This window comes from Elephas maximus, chromosome 1, assembly GCF_024166365.1.
Source record: "Elephas maximus indicus isolate mEleMax1 chromosome 1, mEleMax1 primary haplotype, whole genome shotgun sequence".
Lineage (NCBI taxonomy): Eukaryota > Metazoa > Chordata > Mammalia > Proboscidea > Elephantidae > Elephas > Elephas maximus.
This window is the reverse complement of record NC_064819.1, coordinates 15555912-15574363: the sequence shown is the minus strand read 5'-3', so window position 1 is coordinate 15574363 and position 18452 is coordinate 15555912. Positions and strand designations below refer to the sequence as shown.

General features: G+C 42.3%; 1 protein-coding gene across 22 annotated transcripts in view; it reads right to left on the bottom strand.

Annotated features, from left to right (window-relative positions):
• The window catches only part of KALRN (kalirin RhoGEF kinase), a 792110-nt gene that overhangs the window by 221063 nt on the left and 552595 nt on the right, over positions 1-18452 (bottom strand). Inside the window, exon 1 of one of the 22 annotated variants that reach the window (XM_049878648.1) lies at positions 8688-18429. The exons of the other annotated variants lie outside the window; for them this stretch is intronic. Within the exon in view, the coding sequence (XP_049734605.1) occupies positions 8688-8735 (48 nt within the window). The 5' untranslated portion in view covers positions 8736-18429. Of the gene's footprint in view, positions 1-8687; positions 18430-18452 lie in introns of those variants that run through there. 22 annotated transcript variants of the gene reach the window in all.

Here is an 18452-nt window from a genome sequence, read left to right as displayed (position 1 = left end):
GTTGAAGGGACAAGGAAATGAACATGAAACTTCCATTAGGAGTAAAGTCAGTACAGAGATACAATCTCAGAATTTTTGTAACGGACTTCAGAATTGATGCAACAAAAACTATAGTTCTAGGTGGGGAAGGATCTAAAGAAGGAAGAATCAGGAGTAGCAGTTCAAGTACATGCTTCATCGGGAGCATGAAGTAACGTATCATATGTGTGTTAGGCAGCAGAGGGAAACGAAGTGCTTGACGATATTGGGAAAGAGAAGAGTGTGTTGAACTGAAATACCAGAGGTGGGTATAAAGGGTGAGATTCAGAGTACTGCGGATAGGTTAACATTAGCCTCTTTCTAAGTCTAGAGAAAGAATGAGAGAATAAAACAACAATGATACGTTAAGGTAAAGATAAAAGTAATCCTGTAACTGTCATGATAAAAATCCTCAGTGTGTCTCAGTTCCTTTGAATGCCATCCAGTATCTGTCATGACCTGACCCAACCAATCATTCCAGTTTTATTTTCCACAATTCATCTCACAAACCCAGAACTTCAACTAAGCATACTTACTCTTCATGCCCCAAACTTACCCTATGTTTTCCTTTCTCCCTTGATCTTATTGTTTGAACCATTTGGAATGACCTTTCTCCACAGCCCTAACACCAGTGCTGTCTTGCCAAATTCTACCCATTCAGTAATTCTGTAACCTAGTAATTCTGTAATGTCTTATGCCTTGCCTTCTCTAAGCTTCCCAAACTGGAAGCTTTTCTTTCCTTCATATTTGGTCACAATTTCTAGATCTCTCTAGAATGCCCACAATGCCAAACATATTACCTTGTGTTAATTTGGAAATAAGTTTGTTTACTCACTTAACAAATATTTACTGAATACCTTGTATGAGTCAGCAGTATTATAGATTCTGGGATACAATGGGGGTACAAAACAAACACGTCTGTCTGTTCTCGTGTAGCTTAAAGTATCCTGGAGGAAGCCATCCCATAACCATGCAAATACTTCTATAATTTCCAATGGTGATAGATACCAAGAAAAAAACAGTACAGGGTACTGTGAGAGATATGATTTGGGGAGAAGACTAAGTTGGGGGGTCCGGATAGGCTGAGATCTGAAAGAAGAGAGAGAAAAAGGGTGGACTGAGGTATTTGGGGTAGGCGGAGAAACAATTTTCCAGGCAGAGGAAATAGCATACACAAAGGCCTATGGGAAGAAACCTAATATATTCAAGGAAGGTCAGGGAAGTTACAGGGCAGGAAACAAGATGAAGAGCAGCTCCAGTGAAGCTGCAGAAGTGGGCAAGGTCCAGATCATGCAGCCCTCATAGGTCAGATTGAGGATCTTGGTACTGATTGTATGAACAAAGTGCAGCCACGCAAGGGCTTGAAGCTATAGCGTGATAAGGAGAGCTTTCATTTTAAGATCACATTGGCTGCAGAGTAAAGAAGAAACCGGAGGGAATTAAGAGTGACTGCATAGAGACGAGTCAGGAGGTTTCTTCCAGAGGCCACGTTTGACAGGACAGTGGCTTGGACCAGGGTGGATCACACAGATGCTCAATAATGTCAAAGGAGTGAACTATCAGCCTTCTGCAGTCAATGGCTAGGGCTAAGAAAAGTTGAGTTTGACCTTTACAACTCACTTGTCTAATGTAAACCATAGTCAACATAACTTCAGCTCTCTAGAACCTTTGGAAATGTGCCTGCCTGGATTACCAAATTTTCTTGACAACCACAGGTAAATACCAACATTTTTTCTTCCCACTTTAACCATTTTTGTGGAGATTTTTACACCCCTAACTTCTGAAGCAGAGTATGCTGAACACAATTTACCCTTTTGTTCGTAATTATAAATTGCAACACAAGTAACAATATGGTATAGGGATGTCTTCAGAACAGGTCAAACCAGTAGGAAAAAAAAAAAAAAAAAAAAAAGCTTGGTATCGGCATTAAATGGAACCAAACTGTTGGGGTTTTAATTTCTCAGCCAATTTTTGTTCTACATATTTTTCTGCTTCTTCCATGGTTGTCAGTAGCTCAACCTTTGTGGCTGTTAGTGTGCCTGTGTAGAAGTAACTCTCTCCTCTTCTAATTTTCCTGTGGGCTGAGTAACTAGATGATTAAGATGGTAAGAATGACATGTAAAATTGGGGCTTAAAAGGTTTTCCTGTGAGCAGAGATGTTTATTTTTGCTATATAAAGCCTTCCTTCCTAGGCCTTAGATCTGTTTGTCAAACAGCTGGGTTCCAAACCCAATATATTTATCATCTTTTTTTTTCTAAATTTCATTCCTTTAACTCTATTACCTGTCAATGTATAAAGTAACATGTAACAGATACATTTTTTAAATGTGAACTGGTTCTTATTCTTTCATTAAAATAGAGGTATACCAAGGAATTGACAGAAATCTGCATTATACATTAAATTTTCAGGTTGCTGTATTATTCTGTGGAGAAATAAATGGTAAATTGTATTTTAAAATACTAACCATATATCACATCACAAGAGCCTCTAGCACACAAAGGAATTGTGTTCAAAATGTCAAATTAAGTTTATCAAGATACAATAAAGAGAATGAAAAGACTAGCCACAGAGTGAGAGCAGATATTCATAACAGGTGAAATCAACAAAGGACTAATATCTAGAATACATGAAGAAGAGCTAAAAATGAATAAGAAAAAACAAAAAACCAGACAACCCACTAGATACTTAGACAAAAGACTTGAACCAGGACATTACATGAAAAAATTCAAATGCCCAATAAAGATACGAAAAGGAGACGACCTCACTAGCAATCAGGGAAATGCAAATTAAAACCTTAAACAGATATCACTACATGCCCACCAGATCTGGAAAAATGTAGAAGCCTGACAATATCAAGCATTGGTGAGGAGGTAGAGCAATCAGAATCTCACATATGCTGGTGGGAGTCTAAATTGGTGCCACCATTTTAAGCGATAGGTTACATATCTTTTAAAGCTGAAGATATACATATATACGCTACCACTTAGCAATTTCTTTCCTAGCTTTACAACCCCCACAAAAACCTCAAGAACACATGCCCAGGGGTATGTATACAAGAACTTTTGTAGCAGCATTGCTCATTATAGTCCCAAACGTCACATGTACAGATAACTAGACTGTGGTATATTCACACAATGGAATACTATACAACCATGAAAATGAATAAACAACTATACACATCAGCATGAATGAATCCCATAAACATAATGTGAGGTGACAGAAGACACAAAAGAATACATACAGTATGATCCTGTTGATATAAAATTTAAAAATAAGCACATCAAAACTACATGGCAGTGAAGGAAGGAGGTGGGCTGTCTCATACAGGGGAGAGCTGTTGGGAGTATGTAGCAAGGTGTCTGTAAGTTTTTGTGTGAGAGACTGACTTGACTTGTAAACTTTCACTTAAAGCACAGTAAAAATTTTTAAAAAGACACTGTATTACTTAGGGACATCACAGAAGAGGTAAAATGATACAGAAAAGAAAGGATGTTATTATTATGAATGTCATGGGAGTGACTACTCTAGAGGAGGACAGGGTTGTGACTAGGGAGGGGCACACAGGGGCTTCTGGAGAGCTGGCCGTGTTCTATTTCCTGACCTGCATAGTTGGCACATGTATGTTCATTAAAATGTTCACTTCTGTTAATGTGTTTTCAGCATATACATTTTACATTAATTTTTTATTTGATATAAATCAGATATTTGTAACTAGAAATGCATTTTTATCCATAGAAATTAAAGTTGTAAGTAGCAATTAGTTAATTGGACAAGCCCATTAACTTAATTAGGTAATAATGTAGATCAAATAGTGTGCATTGGAATAAAAGAATAGAAAATACTACCATTGCAATTCTCTCAGTTAAAGAAAACATTAAAAGTAACAATGAATAAAATTGTTTTTAAAGTACCTGATATCAGATTGGAAAAGATAAAAAAAACAATGGCACACTTTGTAGGGTATCATCTGGGGAAACTGGCACTCTGGTACACAGCTTAGGGGCTGTAAATATCAGCTCAATCTCTCTAGAGAGCGGTTTGATGATGTCTGTCAAAATTAAAAATGCACATGCCCTTTGACCCAGTAATTCCACTTCTAGGAAGTTATCCTGTTATCCCATTAATATACTCACAAGTTTGAGAAATTATATGTGCACAAGGATATAATTGCAGCCTTGCTTGTAATGGCAAAAGACTGGAAATACCCCACATACCCATCAATAGAGGACTAAACAAACAAACAAACAAAAAAACCCAAACTCATTGCCGTCAAGCGACCCTATAGGGGGACAGAGTAGAACTGCCCCACAGGGTTTCCAAGGAGCAGCTGGTGGATTTGAATGGCCCACTTTTTGGTTAGCAGCCAAGCTCTTAACCACTACGCCACCAGGGCTCCAATAGGGGACTAGCTAAATGAATAATGGGGCCATAGGTGATGGAACGCCCTATAGCCATCAAAAAGAATGAAGTGGCTCTATGTGTCCTGCTGTGGAATGACCGCCCAGATTTGTTACATGAAAAAACGTATGAAACAGTATTTATTATATTGGGCTTACTAGTTAAAAATGTCTTAAAAAGAAGTATGTGTGTATGCGTACGTGCGAGTTTATGTATTTTTAAAGAATGTCTCTAGACTATTTTCCACCATGTGTATGTATTATTGCTTCAAAAGCTCATTTAAAAAATCTTGAATACATGTGCTTAAGGAAAAATAGGTTTAATTAGATAATCATATAAGAAGGTTTTGGTAAAGATTGTAAGGGAACATCTGAATAGTTCCCATGTACAGAGCTAACAGCCCACTTAAAAAAAATAGAACAGCCTACTTCCAAATACTTCTTTCGAAACAGATGTATCATTAAAAAAAAAAAATATCACTAGCACCGCTCTTTTACGTATTTTCCTTGATTAGAATAGTTATTCTGGGATTAAACTGGATACAAAGAGGAGAAATAAAAAAGAAGGTGAACTTTGAGGCCAAGGTCAGATTTCACTTGGCTGTAAAAGCCTTCCCTGACTCCCAGGCTAAGTTTGTTGTTCAAAGTGGGCATATCTTTGTTACAAGAGGTAGCATGTTGGGTCCAAGGATCTATCTCCGCTGATACATTTCGTCTTCCTAACTGCCCTGAGGCCTAGCACAGAGGCTGGCATAAAAGAAGTACTAAGTCCAACTGGGTCATTTCATAAACACATCTTACGTACATCTAGCCACCCTGCTTGGTATCACATACAAGGACTTGGGGTTTGAACTCAGAAGACTGGGCTCAAGGGCAGAGACTGTTCTTGGATATTCCGATTCTCTATAGTATCGGGTCATCAAGACACAATACAATGTTGTTGAATAAAAAGAATGAACCCAGTATCCAATATATTTGAAATAATTTTCCATTCTGCCCCTAACTAATTGCATTCTTCTCCATTAACCGTCCCCCGCCACCGCTGCCCCCCCACCCATCCAGCTTGCTCATGTGTTAGCAGTAGTTCCTAGTAATCTGTCCCCTAAAATAACCAGCCAATTTACTGGTTTGGACTTCATGTTCCCCTGTTGGCAGCACTGTCATTTTAAATGTTAGAGAACATATCCTAAAAAAACTTCCCCTTTGGGGATTTTTCAAGAAATTTTCTAATGAATGCAACAAAGAGCAGTTGGTTCCCCTTTAATAGCCTGTGTGGAAGAAGTCATAAAAAGTGTGACTGTTCTTATTATTTATTTTTAGATGTGGGGGGAAGTGGGGTAGGGAAGTGAGGTGGGTTAGAGTCTGCATTAGATTTCAGATTCCACGATTTGAAGGACCTTTCTTTAACAAACGACTTCCCACTTCTCACCCCCTCACTTCCCCCCTTTTAGAACAATTTTCCTCCGCTATTCCAAGCTTTTTATGAGACAGAAGGAATATAAAGATATTTGGGGTTATATGGATACTTTCTGATCTTTTCTCTTCATCTAGAATGTCAACCTGCCATGAATGTAACAGACTCAAATTATGAATCTTCTGAAAGCCAAAATATGATAGAGGGGGAAATCTAGTCTTCTGGTTTGAAATGATTATGAACCAGGGAATTAAAAAGCTGGGGACTTAAAGTGGAACCTTCAAGAATTCCCAAATGATGTTTTTGAAAGACTTGCTGAGCTCTTTTAAATAAAAGCTGCAATGGTGTTAATCACAGACACATACGTGAAGGTAGAGAAAAAAGAATGTATTCCAAATGTCTCAAAGCTGAGCATATTTAGGCTAACATCAGTACAACAGAAATAGCTAAGCAGACAACCAAGGTGCTTTGTGTTTTATTCACTACAGCCTCCATATCTAGAGTAGTAGGAACTCAAGAAATGGCTAATGAATTACTAATGAATGAGATAAAGAGATAGCATACATCCTGAGGAAAAGATAATGAAATGTTAACATTCACTATGCTAAGTCAATACGTCATTCATGTGTAAGTGAACAACAGCAAATGAGTAAACGAAACTTTTTAAACCCCATTTCTGCAGCTAAAGAGACACCGGCTAGCAGGAGACAGGATACACACACAGAAATGATTGCTGTCATTGGGCATTGTCCAGTAGATTTCAACTCACAGTGACCCCATATGACAGAGTAGAACTGCCCCATAGGGTTTTCTAGGTTGTAATCTTGAGGGGAGCAGATTGCCAAGTCTTTCTCCCATGGAGCCTCTGGGTGGGTTTGAACCATCAATCTTTCGGTTAGCAGCCGAGCACTTAACCATTGTGTCACCAGGGCTCCTTATGGAAAAGATAGAGCCTTTTTTTCAGTACATCATAAAGTCCAGAGAGGCGCAGAAGCCACTGTGGTTGGCACAGAGCAGAGAGCAATGCACACTGGAGCATTCACACAGCCTTCCACAGCCAGCATCAGACGGGGCCATGCAGAGTGGGGAAACATCCCTCCTGAACTTCTAGTCAATGCAGATCTCTCTGCAATTAGCACTTTCAAACAGAACTAATTAGCACATTAAAAAAGAGAGAGAGAGAGATAGCAGATGAAGATTCTGAACTTAGAAGACTCAACTCTTATCCTCTACAACACATCAGCTCTGATAGAAGCAAGTGACTGGTCCAACACACGCCAGGGTCAGATCTCCATGGAACGTGGCAGGAGCAGAATTAAAAGACTGATGAGTAGTGGTGAGGGGTTGAAACTAGTGAGTGACCATCTGTAATGAATTCGGTCTGCACAGCTCTGCCACTTCTTCCAGCAGTTTCTCTGGACAAGAAGAGCTATCAGGGCAGAGGCAGGCTGTTCCCCCCCAGCTGGTGTCCACTTCTTAGTGCCCCTGGCAGAGGCCCTGAGCCAAAAGTCACGTCCTCTCTGATGCTCCTTGCCACCATGGAGGATATTCAGAGTTGTTTCTGTTGACAAAGCCCTGCTTTATATCGATAGGGATCATATCTCCTAGGGGGCAGAGTAGAACTGTTCCATGGGATTCCAAGGCTGTGAATCTTCCCGGAAGCAGACTGCTACATCTTTCTCCCACAGAGTGGCTGGTGGGTTCAAAGTGCTAACTTTTCGGTTAGCAGCCAAGCATTTTAACCATTGCACCACCAGGGCTCCTCACCTAAGTGCCACATCTTTCTCCCGTGGAGCTGGTTGCTGGGTTCGAACTGCTGACCTTTTGGTTAGCAGCTGAGCGCTTTAATGACTGTGCCATCAGGGCTCCCACCTAAGTGCTCCATCCGCATCCTTAAATCCATCCCCATTATCTGTCTACCACATTGGTGGTGGCAGTCTGGTAGGCTGTAGCCATCGGCAGTGAGGAAGTGACACTAAATTGCCAGCAAGAATTTTCAATCTAAGCTCAAGATGAAGAAACAGGGTAATATTTACCCACTCATCCTCCCAACAAGCTATTAAAATGAATTCAATGTTATGGCCAGGAATCCGTGGGTGGTATAAACAGTTAAGCACTCAACTACTAGCCAAGAGGTTGGCGGTTCGAACCCACCAAGAGGTGACTCGGAAGAAGACGGGCCTGGTGATGTGCTTCCAAAAGGTCACAGCTCTGAGAATCCTATGGAGCAGTTCTACTCTGTACACATGGAGTCACCATGAGTCACATTCAACTCAATGGCAACTCACAACAACAACAAACGTCACGGCCACAGGTAACATATGTCACATCTCACAGCACAGCCCATCTAGGTAACGGTAGCTCCAGGGAAAGCAGAATCACGACTTCAAAGCCACTTTTGACCTTTCTCATCTATTTTAGTCTCTTCATTGCTTTTATTCCAGGTCTTCCTTTCTAGCAAAATCTCTGCTTCAAGTTTCTAAGAGAGTTAATTTTTATACCTACCAAGAGAGTTTATCTTCAGATTCCATACTCCTAAATGTCACTTCCAGTTACCCAGGAGCTCAACCCTTTCAGAGCATATTCCCCACAGCCCGTTTCCCCCACCACTAGCTTTGACAAGGTGGGTTCTGTAATTTTGCTCTGAATTAAGGTAACTGATACAGAAAGAAAAAAGGGTAAGTGATATGCCCAGAGATCCACGCAGAATACTCACTAAAACCCTTGCTCTGAAAGCTGCCATTTCACTCTGCTTATAGCCCAAGCGTTGCCCTCCCCTCCCCTCCATCCACTCATGCCATCCTCTGTCTCCTGCCCCCTTCTCCCCGGCGGCAGCAGCAGCTAGAGGCGTACTCACTTGGGCCTTGTTTGTCTTGGACTGTCGCCAGTTAATCCACTTTAACATCTTGGCTTACTCTCAGATTTGCTTTATCCTTCTACCAGAATTTTAAAAATAAAGCAGAATTTAAATTTGTGTTGGGCCGTGGTAGAGCTGAGCTGATTCTGGAAACTCACTCCTTGCAGGCAGCTGGGAGGCCAGGATCAGCCTTGCCATATCCCGGAGCTCACTGCCAAGCTCTCAGAGCCCAGCTGGAAGTTTGCCTTGAGAGGCTTGAAGACTAGTCTGGGGCAGAATTACACCCCCACCAAGGACACTTTGTGAGTCATAAGTACTTGGTAGTGAGAAGTCTGTGATAGGCTCTAATACTTAAGAAGCTGATTTTTCTTGTTTACCACTGACAGCCCCAGAAACTGGACTGGGCTACAGAACCACCTTGTAATTTCATTTGGATCGTTGTGGATTTGCAGATGCAGTCAGAGGGGGTAGCAATGGTACTTTTGCTACAAGGATCAACAAGCTGAACTTTCAATGTTACTACAAAAGTAATATGTTTTTAATTCAATTTAACAATCACGGGACTGACTTGGATTGAGTCTAAGGTCAGCTGGGTTTGGGACTTTGAGCAGGTCACTTAAGCCCTTTGTTCCTTTGTAAGAGAATGAAGGGAGTGAGTTAATGATCTGTAAGGTTTCTTCCTTCTCTGAGATTTTATGATTCCAAACTCACTCTGAATCAAATTTGGCTGCTGGCTACCCACCCCTGCAGCTGTCACACACAGATCTAATTTACTGGCAAATCACCTGTTCGAGAATCGGTTTCTTTTTAAAAGGTAACAGGTATTTGTGCAATGGTGTCACCAGACGCAAGGAAGTTTTGTGTGAGCCAATTGCTGTGTGCATCCTGAGAGCGCTGCCGGGGACCCAGAGCTTTCGAGGTTCCCTGCAATTTGGCTGCGTTCCATAAGCTACTCATCGGCTGCTGTGTTTTACGAAACCCATTTGCTTTCCAGGTGATTGGCAATTTTCAAGATGGGTTTCTCAAGGGAGGTTTTCAAGCTATGGCGTATCAGTTAAAATATTCAGTAAAACGGTGCTGTTAGGAACGATTTTGCCCAGGAGTCTAGGTTGTCCTTTTCAGCAGAAGGGTATTTCCCCTTTGGTGCCATGCTGCAGCTGGAGGCCAGTCATTTATCTGAGGAACTTTGCACGTGAAGACAAACCCATGACCTCACCTCCTCACACTTTATCAGCATGTTCGGAAAAGACAGAACATGTATACCGTGTTGCATTGTCACTGAGGATTGATGGGGTTGTGCTTCTGAAGAGGTGACAGACAGGGAAGCCATCGGGAGGGGGCCTCAGACGTGGCAGTGGCTAGAAGGCATACCAAGGACTGGGGAGTGCTGTTTTTTTTTGCCCGCTGCTGCCATCTCTCCTTCCTCCAGCCGCCTGCCCACCACAGATAAGAGGCAATGAAGGAATTCTACCAGCAGAAAAGTTAGTCTTAAACCTAGTCCTAGGCTTATGTTATTTAGGAAACTTACAAAAAAAAATCACAATTTGAGCTTCAAATCTTAAAGTGAAGATGCTGTTTTTTCTACTTTGGAGTGACTGCCAAGTCCTTGAGAAAAGTCAGAATGCCTCTGTCTAGGATTAACGCAGTGACTGTGACCCACTGTACTGTCTAGAGTGGGGTCGGACTGAGACTCGAGATTGCATAGTGTATAAAGTCCAAGTTTAGATTTCAGACATACCTGCTCCAAGTCCTGGTAACAGGAAGTGCCAATATATACTCTTCTCAAGGTGTTTATTTAAGTGTTAGAAAGCATTTTGTTACTAAATGAAAGGCAGCAAAATCTCTCTCCAGAAGGAAATATTTTACGGACCCTCAGGTCCCACAGAGACAAAGGCAGAGGAACAGAAGTGCTGAGGAATCCTTCCTAGAGGCTCATCTGATTTTTTTTCCTACTTTTAATGGAGCGCATTTAACGGCCTGGATCTCCAGTGGGTGGGTCATTGCTGCTCAGGCACCACAGCTAAATGCAACCAGTGGCCCCCATAAAATTCTAGGCAATCAGCCTCGGGAGGATCACCTTGATGGTTTTTATGAATTTGTCAAATGAAAAATATTACCTAGTGCTAACTGGTAAGATTTTTATTAGTCTGGACACTGCTGAGTCTCCACATTTCCAGACATTTGGTTTTCTCTTCAGCAGCAAAACACAATCATCTGTGGACTCCTGAAACTCCAGGGAGCACTTTGTCTACGTTCTCATACAGGACTGCACTGCAGCCACCAGACAGTGTATGGCTCCTATGCTCCAGGGACTCTTCCATGGAGGATCTCAGCTAGTCCTCAAAAGTCCCCGGAAGTAGAAAGCATTGCCTTCACTGTACAGACAGGGAGACTCCGGCACAAAATGACTACACGACCTGCCCAAGGTCATGCACCTAGTATACAATGAGGGGGTCGAATCCATACCTGACCCCAAAACCTATCCCCCTTCTACTTTATCACCTTTTCTCCCTGTAGGAGACACTTTGGCACCCTGCTCAGATCCCCTTTCCCACCAGGACACCCATGCCACAGTTCCTGTGCATGTTTGGCTGCTGACAGCTCACAAAAGGCCAGCCCCCCTGCTTCAAGGCAACACAAACTCCGAGGTCTTACTCCAGAGCTCTGGGAAGGGTCAGGCTGAGCTAGGCTCTGGCTGAGACCACATACACATCTGCCTCAGCTCCTTCCCCACTGGGCCCTGCTTCCCTCCCCATTTTCTCCTGAGAACACATCCTCAATAAATCACCTCGGATTTCCTTGCGTTTCCCTATTTGCGTTTATAAGGTAACAGCCACTTGCACGTGTTGCCACCAGAAGCAAGGAAATTTTACGGGAGCCTAAATGCTCTGAGCATCCTGAGAGCACTTTCGAGGTTTCCTGCTGCCTGCTATGGATGTGTCCCCCCAAAATATGTGTTGTCAACCCTAAACCCCTATACCTGTGGATGCGATCCCATTTGGGAGTAAGACTTTGTTACATTAAGGAGACCACAGCAGCATAGGGCGTGTCTTAAACCAATCACCTTTGGGATACACAAAGAGCAGATTAGGCGCAGGGAAGCACAAACAGAGAGGAAGATGCTGGGCCACATGAAGATCACCAAGGAACCGAGGACCAGAAGCTGCAAGGAGACAAGGACCTTCTTTCTTCCCAGGGCCCACAGAGAGAGAAGGCCTTCCCCTAGAGCTGGCGCCTTAATTTGAATTTCTAGCCTCTTAAACTGTAGGAAAATAAATTTGTTAAAGCCACCTACTTATAGTATTTCTGTTATAGCAGCACTAGATGACTAAGACACGGCCTGTGCTCAGTAATCTCGGCCTCAGGCTCTACTACTAGGGAACTGGCCCAGGATGCTCTCCGTCCTCCCTGCATTCTCAAGTAGCTGCTTCCCCATCTCTATTATCTATGGGCTGTTTCTGGCTTTTTTTTTTTAATTTATAAAAAACCCCACTGCTATCGAGTTGATTCTGACTCATAGAGACCCTACAGAACAGAGTAGAACTGTCCCATAGGGCTTCCAAGGAGCGCCTGGTGGATTCCAACTGCTGGCCTTTTGGTTAGCAGCCGTAGCTCTTAACCACTACACCACCAGGGTTTCCTTTCTAGTTATGAGCGCATTTAAATGAAGAGATTCCATTTTCCCTCAGTTGTCTGTGTCAACACAGGGGTGTCAGCACTAATCCTTATAGGAAAAAGATTTTCTTACATCTGATTCAAGCTCTTCCAATTGCAGCATTAACCCATTCTTCCTTAGGAGAAAAACTCACGCAATGGATAAATGGAGAAGTCTTTTATCTCTGATGCTGTTAGCAGACTAGGGAAGCCAGCTTTTCTCTTTCTGGTTGTCTACCTTTCTCCCTTATAAGGATGCAAGGTGCGTGATGGCAGGGCCTTGGTCTCTTTCACTGCTGTACTCCCAGGTGGAGAACAGTGCTTACCACAGTCATCAACATGGTGCATGAATGAAAACGGCAGGAAGACACCAACACAGGTGCTAGGCCCTCGCCAGCCTCTCCCTGACTACCGCCTTGCACCTAGTGGTCTGCTGTGTGCTCCCAGTGTGCAGGTGCTAGGATACTGGGCTCTGGTGGGCCAGGTGCAGCTCTAAGGGAGCTCTATTCCCAGAAGCCTTCTGTGGCCAGGCTGTCATGCCCCTGGTTATAAGCATCATTATTGCCGCTAGTTATTCACAGGACTCTTCCAACTTCCCCCCTACTTGGGCCCTCACCATCTCTGAACTGAGCCTTTCCTCCCAATCAGTAAAACAAAACGTGACTCACTACATTGCTTGGACAATCCAAAGTAACAACTACTGAGTTAGATCCTGAATCTTCAGGCTTCTCCACAACTCTATTTCCCTGTCCCCTTTCAGGACATCACCATTATCAGCCCACCTTATATCTCAGGTTGCATTAGCTTGTTACTGAAATTGCTTATTCAAATCACACATCAGCCCTGGGATGTTCAGCAATGTTCCCTCCCTTACAATTTTTGTAGAGAACGACACCTGCAACTCAATTTCACTTCAATTCCCCTGTCTCCAGCCAGGATGGACATGTCTAGAAACTCATGGTGATTTCTGGATGGAGAGTATTCCTTACTAGGGTGTGTTTGTAATGTTCAACTCAATAAGCACTTACTGAACGTTTCCAACATGCCTCACTTCAATGGTAAATACATGCATGGGTACTGTCATGCTGCAGATGGCCGCTTTAGTTTCATTAGTGGGAAATTACTCCGTAGACATCCATCATGCTAACAACAAGATGCTTCTTTGCTGTCATCTCATAACTCAGCCTTGCTTGACCCAAATTCTGTAATTCTGGATTTCTTTTTAAGTCATAGTTGCAAAACCCCATCATTTCATAATACACATATAGGCAAGAGACTCTCTACAATGGGATGCCCTGCTCAGAGTAGGGTGAATATAGGCCTAGATGGAAGAAGGAAGGCCTCAGACCACTATGGAACAAAGTAAGGACACACGTTTTCCTTCAGGGAAATAACGCTTTTGCATTGCACAGGCATAAGGTAGAGTCTAATTATTCACACTCATCTGAGGGCTGAACAAAAGCAACTTTGGGAAAAGCTGTTAATGTCATTTACTAAGGTAGACACATTAACTTTACCAGTGTTTAATGAAGAATTAAGATATTAGACTGTGTCTTCCTCAAGGGAGGATTTTACAACTGAAGTAAACAATCCCGGCTCCTCTGCTATAGAGAAAAGCAGTGGGGTTTCCTTGACTGGAGATCTCAAAGACAGTTAGGCCAAGAGGTTTCCAAGTGCCAAAACCTAAGTGAGAAATGAGAAGGAGGGCCAGGCATTGGTCTTCTGTCCTCAATCTTGTCTTTTTAGCAAGAACTTGGATGAAGACATAGAAGGCACATTTACCCAATAATGCTGGGGACATAGCTAATATATTGGATATAATAATTTATATTCAAAACATGCTGGAACATTGGGATGGATTTAAATGAGTGAAAAATCTAATAACTATAAAGAAGTCCTACATTCAGGTTACTAAATCACCCCCCAACTAAGAGCATTCTGTGAGAAAAGGCACGGAGATTTTATGTACCAACATTGAACACTTTCTAAAAATGGTGGGCCATCTTAGCAAGGATACTATTATCAGTAGCTCTAGAACTTGGCAAAGTACAGGGTCAGTGGAAAAAAGGAAGACCCTCAATGAGGTGGATTGACACAGTGGCTGGAATAATGAGCCCAAGCATAACAACGATTATAAGGATGGCACAGGACCGAGCAGTGTTTTGTTCTGTTGTACATAGGGTTACCATGAGTCGGAAACGACTCGGTCGTACCTAACAACTAGAACAAGGAGCTGTATTCAATATTAACTAGATCCCACGTGTAATATTATGTACCATTCTGGATGCCCTGCTTTATGTTGATTATTATACACTGGAGTAAATCCAGAGGAAGGCAATCAAGATATGGAAGGGTTTGAAAATATATTAATATACAGAACAACTGAAGAAACTGAGGACTTTTTTTCAGACAAAAATATATTCGATATTCTTTCCATAGCTATGAACAGTCTGGTGATGCTTATCTGAGCAGTGAATACCAAAGGCTTGAGAAGTACTTAAAATTTAAATGATTTGGCATTTGAGTTGACTCTAACTCATGGTGACCCCAAGTGTGTCAGGGTAGAACTGTGCTACATAGGATTTATTATTTTTTTTGGTGGGGAAGACATGGCTACTTTTTTCTTTTACTGTTATAAAAATATAGATAACACAACATTTGCCAGTTCAACATCTTTCATGTGTACAATTCACTGCCACCAATTACATCAATCGTGTGCAGCCATCGCCAATATCCGCTGCCAAATTGAATACTGAGTTTCTATTTATATTGATGGAGACTGAGGACTTCTAACCTGATCGAGAAGGTTAGGAGAAAAGGCATGAAAGGGTCTTTAAAGCTCTAAGTTTTAGGCTGCTACTAGCTCAATGGAGTATTATTTGAGAACTAAAATGAATAAATGATAGAAATGGATTATAACCCATTAAATAATAAAATAACCCACAAGTCAATGCAACAAATATCTAAGCCTTAAATTGTACGGCTAGCAAATGGAAAGGGGAGTCAAGTTGTTCTGTTTATGGATGGGCGAATTAAAACCAACAGGGTAGGCGCTAAATCACGTTAGCAGGGCACAGAGAAGAATATGCTAATGATTAATTAGCGTTATGAACGAAACTGGAGAGCAGACATTCAAAGGTTGTCACCTTGATTTGCTATTGAACTTGAATTTGTTAAAGCCTTGTTACCACTGCTCCGTGTTAGAAGAGTAAGAACATTCTAAATTACAAAATGTACTCTTATTATCTAAACCTTCACTTCCCCTCTAGAAATGGTGGAAAATTAACCTTTACGGAATATCTAACAGGTGTTAAATAAATACATTTAATCTTCACAATGATCCAATGAGATGGGAAGTATTATCTTCGTTTTACAGACCAGGACATTAAGGCGCAGTAAATTATGCAACATGACACAGAAAGTAATTCCCAGGTGTGTCCGTTTTTAAGGTCTAAACTCCATTACCACACCATACCATACAAAACACACATGAGGTGGTTGGAGGGGTGCCCCAGGGCCCCACTACTCCAGAAGCCAATCTGTCATGGTCCTTCAGTGGTTACGTTTCCTCATCTACCCAGCCCAACAGTGGCATTGTCGCCATTACTCCTCTGGATTAGAAAAGGAAGATGGGAGCACTTTTCTAGGAATCCATTGCCATAATGACCCTGACCTCTGTGAGGCTCCTCAATGCCACAGCCAACCTTGCTTGCTCCTCTGTTGACTGTGGTTCAGTTTATGTGGATCAGTTCATTTTGTTTGCTTTCTTCTCCTCATAATGTGTTCTCCTGACCCTTGCAAACCAGAGTTCCCTGGCCCTCCAGCATAGTTAGAGGGAGATTTAATACTGTTGATAACATCTATAAATTCAAAGATACCAGTGGATGAATTCATTGAGGAAGAGAAGTGCAGCTCATGGAGGACACATGGCTGCCTTCTTGTCACTGCTCCATGTTAGAAGAGTCAGAACATTCTGGTTTACAATGCATGGCCATAGACATGCCCTCTCCTTATTTTATTTTCCAAGTGCGACTACTTCTAAGTGATTTTCCAGGGCTCAGGGATACAACCTAAATCTCTCATCTTCTCCCAACGTTCTACCCATGTCTCCTAAGGCCAGAGAAGGTAGCTGGGGCTTCCTGTTCCCTACAGACCTGGTTCTCCAGCTTATGAAAGCTTTCTGCTTGGAGCTAAGGAAACATCTAAGCTTCCTTAGCATATTTAGAAATACAATATGTTTGTGTTTAGCTGCTTTTGAACCACGGATTTTAGCTGATGATCCCTGGGAACAGGGGCTCTGTCCCTGCTATTTATCCCTTCTGCAGTACTTCCTGAGCATCTGTGTGTGCTGCATGCCAGGGTACACTGGTAAAACAGACAGACACAGCCCTGCCCTCATCAGGGCTTTACAGCCTGGCTATAGAGACAGACATTCAACAAAAAAGATACAAAAAGGGGTTCACACTTAACAGATAGTCCACGTCTCTCCACAGTATCCAGCACATAGCTTGGCACATGGTGGGTTCTTTTTCACCAATACGTGACTAATGTTTTTGGGAATACGCAGAAAGGTTAACCAGCTGAGTTAATTTTAGCACTGGGAATTCAGTCCTTTGACTGTTAGAGTGGGGAAAATGTGACCGTGAATCAGGAGATCTGGGTTCTAGTTCCTGCGCTTCCACTAACTTCTAGAATTTCTTGGGCAAGTCACTCAGCCTCTCTGGGCCTCAGTTTTCTTACTTGTAGAATAAAACATAAATACTGGGATTCCTCATTAACGATGAAATACCTGCTGTCAGAGGTGTTCTGATCTAACTTCACTTACCTTGAGAGAAAGACAAGGACTGGCTGGAGCCAAGGGCTTCCTAAGACAAATGGCTCCAGCATAGGGGTCTGTGTCTGAGTCAGGGCTCCTGGAAAGATGGATTAGCAGCTGGAAGGGATGGATCCCCTAAACCTTGAAACTAATAGGCAATGTCTGAACATGGGAAACACTGCATTTTACTTACACCCACTGATGGTTTAAGAAGAAATACTTTTACTCACTGGGCAGTTTAGGCTATATTTCTAGATAACAGGTGAGAAGGAAAAGGAAAGCACAGAAATAGTCTTGTTTGTATTTTTTAACAAGTGGAAAAAAACTAATTTTCCATCCATTCTGATAGTCAAAAATGGCTTAAGTACTTGAAAGCAGGAAGCCAGATGGAGTTACCGTGAATGTCCTGTGAATGCTAGAGCGGGATGAGGGTGATTTAGTGCTATTATATCAGCAGCCTGGGGAAGGCTTTTTTTTCCCCAATGAGGAAAAATCCTAGTGAATGCATACCATCTTTTAAAAATACCCAGACTTAGAATACTAAAATAATCAAGGACACAGTCTATTGCCTGAGCCTAAAGGAGCAGGCCAAAATACTAGATCTGGAAAAACTAGGGCAAAAAAGTCTTTGAAAATCCATAACTTCATTAACAAAACCACTACTATGCAACAAAAGATCATCTCCCACCAAGCAAATGAGAGTAGGGTGGGACATGAACGCTTTTTTTCTTCCTGGTGCAAATTCAGACAGCTGAACTCCTCACCTGGCTTGAGCAAGTACACAGAGTCTTTGCTACAGTCTCCTTTCTTTCACTCCCATCAGAGCTTTTAACTTGTGCTTACTAGCTCTAAGATGTAAGAGAGCAAGTGACCAGGCTTTCTTACAAGACTACCACAGCTCCTACACGTTGCTTCAGATACCACTTCCTGGTCCTCCCGACTCTAAGGAACTGAGCTTCAGTGGCCGATAGCCAGAGGAAGGCATTCTTTCCAGTAGAGCCTCAGCAACCAGCATCACTGTGGCCATTTCTCAAATCCTTAATCTTGGTCTAACTTTGAGATAAGCCCCATTTAAATCATTGTAAAAATGAGCCAATCGCAGCAGCTAAACTCAGGAAGCTATCTCAACCTCAGCCTCCTGAGTTCCATCCTCCCAGAAGACCAAGCAGCCCAAGAGCCCAGGTGGGAAATGTCACAAGGAGAGGAGACCTAGACTCTCTCACTATTCACCCCCTTCTATTTCTGTTAACCTCTCACAACAGGAGAGGTCTGACTGAACCACCCCAATCTTTTAT